The 8,755-nt window shown below is 33.7% G+C and overlaps 1 protein-coding gene across 1 annotated transcript; it reads right to left on the reverse strand.

The window, feature by feature from the left end:
• Window positions 1-4,028: 4,028 nt before the first annotated feature.
• On the reverse strand, window positions 4,029-5,229 carry LOC114402477 (zinc finger protein GIS3-like). Its single transcript, XM_028365058.1, has one exon. The coding sequence runs from the start codon at window positions 5,033-5,035 to the stop codon at window positions 4,190-4,192; it is 846 nt and encodes a 281-aa protein (XP_028220859.1). The 5' UTR covers window positions 5,036-5,229; the 3' UTR covers window positions 4,029-4,189.
• Between the last annotated feature and the right edge of the window lie 3,526 nt (window positions 5,230-8,755).

Genomic DNA, 8,755 nt, shown 5'->3' on the forward strand with positions numbered 1-8,755 from the left:
TATATCCTTGTTGACCAATAGTGCAAAGCTATGGTACGTAAAGACAGACTTTCGAAGGGTTTGCGAAAGTCACTATCTACTATAACAAACAATCCTTGTTTTCGTTTAGATTGGGTATGATGTCTAGCACACTGAGTGTAATGGATAACCTATTCTCTCTTAACTTGTCCATCAAGCTCACGCCAATTAGAATGAAGAGAAATGACTTCCCTGTTAATAACCAATTAAAATTTCATGGTCCCAAGCTACATGCATGCTTGGGGAGGGCTAATTTATTTGAAAAATGGTGAAAGTACATTCCATTTTTGGGATGTATAAATGGATGAAAAGAAAAAAAAATAGAAGTAACAAGAAATAAAGAGAGAGATAAAAAGAAAAATAAGATAAAGGTGAGATGAAAAAAGAGTAAATATCTGGTAAGAACAAATCTTTTTGATTAACATGCTCAAACTTAATCATGTCTCTAATTGGATTAAAGTGACTAATAAGAAACCAAAAGATGGTTCAACTTAATTACTCCAGCTTTTTGCTAGCCCCTTTTCATTTCACGGGTTAAAATTTACAAGAAAGCTTGACTAGTTGGTGACTTGCGTGTGTGAGCCATGTTAAATTAACTAAGGAGTTCAAAATAGTAGGGTCGATATATCGGATTCACAGCTAATATTGTGTTAACTCGATAGTGTAAAAAGGTGGGGGATTGAGCTAGATTTTTTTAGTTTCTTTCCTCACCAACCACAAGGGATATATAATTAATTCTATGTCAAAAAGCTCTAAAGAAGCAACAAACTTTTCTAACTTCTCTCATGTTTTCAAATAGATCATCATGGTTCTGAAATGAACCATCCTTTTTTCTTGCACAAATCAAAACCAAAATTACTAATTCAAGCATACAATATAAGAGAAAGGTATAACCGAAAGCATATCCAACCTCGCAAGAAAATCTCAAATATTCATATTCTCCCTTAACTTCCCTTGCGGAAACCAACTCCACCTGTTTCCAACTAAGATAAATTAAAACCAAGATTATGGCTAAGCTAGGCAGATAGAATCATCCACCTTAACTTTTAATTAAAGTGGCCAAATCTTCTTTTGGGTTTGGCATGCTTGAATCAAATATCTCGATATATATATATATATATATATATATATATATATATATATATAATTAATTAATGGGTGGCAAAAACACCGACCTTGCTTTATCCTAATTCCATTAAATATATATTCATTTTCTGAACTTCACTTTAAGTCATGAGAAAGATATAAAGAAGGTCGAGAATTTTGGGTATATACCACTTGTCAACATGACCGTTTCTCGCTAGCTCATCACTCTCTTCCCCAAAAAAAGTTTATTCGTTTCTCGATCTCGTTAAGAAAGTGTTCTTGTTGGGAAATAATGGGACCTCAAATTGTTTATTTACATGTGTTAGATATTTACACTATCTCTTTTGAATAAACAGTGAAAAAGATACTGATGTTAACAAGTTACCACACATCAATTTATGTGACTACACACACACGAAATAGAAGATTTTTATTAAAAAGAATAGAACATTTATTATAATCTGTAATTTCTTTACTAATTAAAACTTTACATTTTTAATATTAGTAACAGGTTTGTCTTGCTCTTACCAACAAGTCTCTTCAGCGTGAGCAGCGATTCTTGTATGCCTATTGTTTTCTTAACAAATAAATACTTTCTCTATCAAGCTTGTTCAGTGAATTATGGAAAACAAGGAAAGATTGGTGTGTTTGAATCAAGCACTTGTTTTTCAATCGGCTCATCCAATTAAACTACATTTCCAAATTGCATTTTCACAGATATTAGTCTGATTATTGGTCCCACATTTCATCAAGTTTTTTTATTCAAGAAGAAAATAAGGTACCAACAAACCATTGAAGGGTTAATTGGAGCTTTTAGCGTCTAGAAATATTGCAATAGTATTTCACGTTCTTTGAGAGACAAAAAGATCTTAAAAATCAATTAAGGGGACGATGGAATTAATATATCAATCTTCATCGAAGATTCTCTTTCTCTTTCTTGCATGGTTATTGTTATTGAAGCATATTGACTATTTAGGTAACAAGGAACACAATCATTTGCATTTTCATTGATGTCTCCAATCAGCTATAAGGTATTCGTGTTTAATAAGGCATCAAATGTGGTATTATAAGATGGTGACAGAAAGAAACAGACCAGCTACAATTCCCTCCTCCCATCATATTGTACAAAATTTTTACCCAGAAACTTCCCGTTTACACTTGAGTAAAATTTCATGATTATTGTTGAATTTTCGTTTTCGAGTGTCATTGCTCAATAATAGACATAGAGCTTCATATGTTGTGACCACGTGATTCTGACAATATTGTTATTCTCACGATCAGCTACTCTTCAACCGTTGATGGAAGAAGGACAGAAAGCAATAAAACCATGAAAAGGAAGGTAAAAAAATTGCTTACTACGATCTGCATAATATGTGCAGAAATCCCATCTAATTAAATAGAGAAGACTCACATAAAATCTGTATTTGTAGCAAATAAGATATTAAAGTGGTTTGCAACTGCGATTTATAGCCTTAACGTCAAGACTTGTCAGACATCGTCATATTCATCCGTAATTTTCAACATCATTAAGAATTAAATGAAACTGACCACAAATACAATTTAAAACCTTCGTGACTAAGTTAAAAATGGGTAAGATGTACATATATTCTAATTATATAACAAGCATTGAGCAAGTACCATACGTTGGGATGCTTTATCTTTTTCTCATTTTTCACCTAAACTTAATTAAGTACAATACTATCAAAGACGACTGATCATGTGAATACAAATTTTGTATATTTCATAATCACAGCTGGAATTAAGATTTGTCAAATTGCTCAGTACTAGTTTGTTTTACTTTGATTCTTGTATTTTCTGATGGAAAATACACGTTTCAATTAAAATTGACAGCTAAAATTAATTTTTACATACATTCTTATTACGTATAATGGTTTAAAATATTTTACTAAAATTATTGTTACTCAACTTTTAAGCAATATAATGGTATAATATTTTCACATTGATTGTACTTTATGTGTCTAAGCACTTCTATTTTTTATTTTATTTTTTTCACCACAGGAATATATGTGGTTAAAATATTACTAAAATAAGCCAAAGCCAAACTTCAAATCTTCAAGACGATAAAATAAATGTCAGATAAGTCACTCTCCCTACTCCAGAAAGAAGTATAATCACAATCCAGACATGAGCATCAACTCAAGGTATACAAATTGAGGTTTGCATTCTCTTTAATTAATTTAGCTGTTTGCCCACTAGCAAGATTTTTCTAGTATATAAATAATTCTTTAGGTCAAGTATAAAAAACAATTAAAAAGTCAATTATGTGTTTTCTGGTTACTGAAAGGTATATTAGCATCCCTTCATTATATGAATGGACCACAATGTGCTCAATAAGAATCAGTACACCGATCCCATGCTGAAAATTACAAATATGAGCATCTTTATTAACGACACCCAATTTATTGTTAGAATACTTTATATAAGTGAATTCACATTACTTATATTAGTTGCAGCTGCTTCCTGATTACAAACAAATTAACTCACTCTAGCAGTGTAATTGGATGAGTCACGTTTTCTTAAGATTAAGGTACTGTCTTTGTCTTTAAAGTTGCTCTAACTGGTTTTTGGTTAATTACATAAGTTTCTGAATAATATAATTAGCCTTGCTATATCCAATTTTACGAATGAATTGAGGTATATCATTGACTAGAAGTTAAAAACTAATTCTTTGAAGTATTAACATGAAATTAAGAAATTGATATATCTCTGAGCATGTTTATTTTTATATACATGAATTTGGAAATAAAATTCCCTAATCAAATGTTTAAGGATTATATATGATGGTTATTATGTCCTCTTAGCTATCTATATAATCAAATGAAAGAAAATTAAAACAAAAAGTTACTTAAATTTTTTTGAATTATAGTGAAGTAAAAATCAAATTAGAGCGTGTGGTCTATATATGAGCAGTTGTAATGTGTACTAAGTGAAATAAATAATTTGGTTGAAAAAATAGCAACTAAATATGAAAATGTACACTATATGAAGCTGAAGCAGCCATGATATGCCTTCAAACGGCGCGTCAAGCCCGAACAAATAAACTAGTTATTACACTCACTGAATTTCAAGCCGAGCCGAGAGATGGCGGCGCAGCCGGCGCAAGACTAAGGTGCAAGTCCAAACCCCATGCATCATCAAATTTGGGCCCACCGTCACCTTTGGAAAACCTACTCAAAGAGGGCCCATCAATCCTAGCATGGTGGGCCCGGGCCTGAACCTGCACCGTTGACAAAGCAGCTAATGAGGAATCTCCTACAACGCCAACATAGGGAAACATCCCTGCACCCGCAGATTTCACACCCGTTGTTATGGTCACGTTATTACTATTACTGCTGCTGCCACCGCTGAAGCCGTTGTTGTTGCCATGCGCCGACGGGAACGCGCAACCGTGCGACACTGACACGTGGAAGGGAGGAGGCGCGGCACGTGGCGGCATGTACACCCACGAGGGAGGTGCCGCCGAGACCATGACGGAGCCCGGCGGAGCCAGCAGGTGCGGCGGAGGGGCGAAGGCGGAGATCATCGGGTTCCGCACGAACGAAACGGCTGCGTTTCGAGAGGCCTGTAACTGCGCGCGCTTCAGCTGCTGACGCTCCTTCTTATGCGCGTTCTGGTGTCCGCCAAGTGCTTGTGAATTCGCGAACTCTCGGCAGCAGTATTGGCACTCGTATTTCCGGTCGCCGGAGGAAGGAGGTCCGGCAGCGGCGACGGAGGAGTCCGGCGAGTCAGACGGGGAAGGGGATGTGGAAGTAGCCTTGGTGGTGGAGTCCGCCACGTCATCATGCGCCACCACCACCTCGTCCTCTTCCATGATGTCTTCGTGGTGTACGCTGAAACCGAAGAGCTTCAAGCGCGTTGGGGAAGTGGGGTTTGCTCTTTTAGTGTTGTAGTCAAGCTGGGTGGTTTCCATGGGTTGAATTGAAGAAAGAAGAAAGTAGTGAAAGTGTGGAACAAGAAGGGTAGTTAATGTGTTTGTATTAAGGAGTAGTTTGTTGCATGTGTTTGGGTCTATTTATACCCAGGATTCAATGGATTTTGACAAAAAGCAAATTTTGTGTAGAAATTTAGAAATAAAGGGAGAGAAAAGTGGGGTCCTTGCGGATGTCCCAAGGAGAAGAAAGTGTATGAAAATATGGGAACACAACCCTAGAAGACCCACAGCCAAGGGACCCAAAGGGTTGGAAATTGTCTGTTGAATTGATACAGTTTTTTTTTTTTTTTTTAATCTTTATTTGCCTTTTTTACTCGTTTGTTCAAATTACTAAGGTGACCTTTTAGCATGTAGGGATTCAAGGCAGATGATATAGACCTAAGCTGAAATAATATCTAATGTTATTTTAATTAAAAGTTCACACGTTTTATTTTATGCTAAATAATTAATTTTTAGTTTAGAATTATTTTTGAGTTAAAATAATTTTAAATGATTTATGTGTCTGATGAAAAAGTTTATACTATGTTTTTGCTTATAGAATAAAAACAAACATATATGCTAATATAAATTACACATTACAAAGTTAATTTTAACTAAAAAAAATTAAACAATCAATTCTATTCCAAATTTATTTTTCAAAGTTAATTGCTATGTTTGAATAAGCGTTTAAAATATCACGTTAAGTTATCGATAATCATTTTAACATATCAGTTAGAGTAACATAATTTTAGGCAAATGTTTATATTTCAGTTTATGTTAAAGAATTAATTTTAAGTACAAAATTTATTTTGAGTTAAAACAATTTTAGGTAGTTTTTACATTAAATAAAATTTTTACACTGAGTGTTTCTACTAATTAACATACTTTTAAAATAAAATAAAATAATTATAAATCGCATTAATTCAAAATCAATTTTAATTAATCCAAATCAATTTGAAAAAATTAATTTAATTCACAGTCAAGTTTTGCAAACGATCGTTCGAACACATACAATACAATTTATCACACACTCTTAATCAATTATTGTTTGACAAGTGAATAAAAGAAACAAGACAGCCAATTTTGTTATATGCAAAAAATCGGTGGAAATGGAATCAGTGCTGGGTTTGAGAATGTGATGCATGTGATGGGCGTATGGCACGGGATCAAAGTCTTGTATAAAATGATTGGCTTTGAAGCGGAGTCATATTATATCATTTGATCTCTTTTCAGCTTCACACACTTCTCCCTCGTGCATGTACGAGGCACTGTACATAAATTATGCATATAGTTAGTAGGTGTGACTCACCAAAAATATAAAAGGGTAGCTATTCTGAAGGGCAACTCATAGTCTCGACCAATCAACTTGCATTTGCTGAATTATATTATATATGTAGCAATATCAAAGGCATTAAACTGACTGACTAACTTATTCAAAATTTAATAGACAGTTGGACCCATTACTTGTTTTATCATCCCAACCCATCACGGACTTTAATAATTTATGTCTAACTCATATCAGTAGAGAGAGAAAGAGAAAGAGTCATTGGAATCTCTCTCTTTGAATTAGGGTTGGAGAAATATTTTAAGCTAGGCTGTCTTACTCTATATAATTATTCTATTTAATATTAAAACTTTGTGAGAATATATGTACTAGGTTAAAAATATCTCTACATTTATACATGATGTCTAAGAATTTTTCAACAGGTTAGAAAATTTAAGATTGTTGGCAATTGGTTCAACCTTAATTTCATGCATTTGAACGTTGCCTAAGATGACCAATCAAAAGCTTACCACCTTGCATAATCAACTGATAAACATTTGCTAAAGGACTGACTCAACTCCAACTTCAGCTCATCTCAAACCCAATTCATTTATGACACGTACACACATACTATATCTCTCCATAATGCTGATGCCACCCGTTTCTCCATGACTTTATTTAAGATTGTTAAACAATTAATTAATCCAACATCTATTCAGAAAACAGATGCTCTATTTGAAATCGAAAGTTCCCTTTATTAGACACTTTTGAAATATCATATAATATATTCTTTCATTTAAAAAATTAATTTTATGGAAGAAGGAACGAAACCCAATAAACCACCGTGAAGCCCATGTCTCTATCCTCCCACCCTGGCTTCTGCTGACTCCAACTAATTTTGCAGCTGATACAGAATTATGAAAGCAATTGAATGTCCCAAATTAGATATTGATCAACGCTTCATTCCATACCTCTCTAGTTTATTTTATTTCTTTCCATTTTTAGCTTCTTCTCTCACGTGAATGAAAAACACTAGTAATGCATTACTTAATAAAATTTATACAAAATTCATCTGAAAATAAATAAAAAATATTATTAAACTAACATTTCTTGGCAGGCTCAATCTATAAGTATAAGCCGACACCTTCACCCAACGCTATTACACAAAACATATCTCTCTCCAGAAAAAAGTAGAAGTGTCCTACAAAGAGAGAGAGAGAGAGAGAGAGAAGAGCTTTCATAGTATAGCATCCAAGATCCTAAACTGGACCATAAATGGCGCTCAGATCTAATTAAAACCGCCCCACTAATCACTGCTGCATGACCGAGGTGTCAACATCGTAATCACCCCTTAAACATCTCATTCTAGATACTTTGTTTCACATGAGACATTCATATATATCATACATACTCATTTTATATCTCTTATTTCATCTTATACCTTCTTTTGTCATATTATATAGTATTTTTTTATTTTTTTTCCCTTTATGGTGTTAAATTTTTAGGCTGATATATCTTGTCTGTTAGGCAAGATATCAGTGTATCTGTGTGATATTAGAAACAAGATATCAGCCTAGCTACTGTTACAAATATAGCATGAATTAATCAATTTCCATACATCTTTAATCCTGTCTCATTATTCCAATTTCGATTCTTCTAAGTTCTAACACATGCCATCACAAGCCATGATGGCAATTTAGTGAATAAAGTCAAAGTTTAAAGAATAAGCTTGGAGCTTGGCTTTGTGGCTCATACTAAGTTTTGAGATAGAGAGGATATGGGGAAAAAAAGTGGACACTTTACTTATTGTATACTTTCGAGTTGGCTTGTCTGAAAGGGCATTTTATTGTCATGACATGGAGGGGTATTGAATTGAATATTATAACGTTCAGGTGTGTGTTTGCGAAACTTAGGGTTTGGGTCCCCACCGTTACGTGCTGATGATGATGAATTATTGTTTATGATGTTTGCGTGATTGACGTTGAAATCTATATAATTTATATATTGATTTCTAGCTTTGAGAGAGATCTTTGCGAATCTTACTAACTCCTAGAGAGTGAGAGTGAGAGTGAGAGCTTTTTGTGGGCTTATAATCTCCCACTTAAAAAGCATAATTAATCATAATCATAATACTTATACCGATATTTATCATATAAATTAAAAAAAGAAAAAAGAAATGCCTTCTTCAATTCTAACGTCTTCGTCACAACTCCTAATGTGACCCACCTTGTCCCCTCCTTCCAATATGCGTTATATTTTATTCTTTTATTTTAAATCATTCCCTCCAAATTAGTCAAATTTCCCCTCATGTAAGGAAAATATACTGTAATGTTTCCCTTGACACATATCACTTTGCAGTGAGTGTTTGTATTCCTTTTTACTGGTTAGTCGCTAGATTCGTAATTATAAATTATCATTAGCATAATCTCTCCGTCGATTCAAACTTTTAAAAAAAT

The sequence above is a fragment of the Glycine soja genome, chromosome 20 (genome assembly GCF_004193775.1).
Source record: "Glycine soja cultivar W05 chromosome 20, ASM419377v2, whole genome shotgun sequence".
Classification (NCBI taxonomy): Eukaryota; Viridiplantae; Streptophyta; class Magnoliopsida; order Fabales; family Fabaceae; genus Glycine; species Glycine soja.

Coding starts and splice junctions, on each gene's coding strand:
- LOC114402477 (XM_028365058.1), bottom strand. CDS start 5,035: ATGGAAACCACCCAGCTTGACTACAACACTAAAAGAGCAAACCCCACT.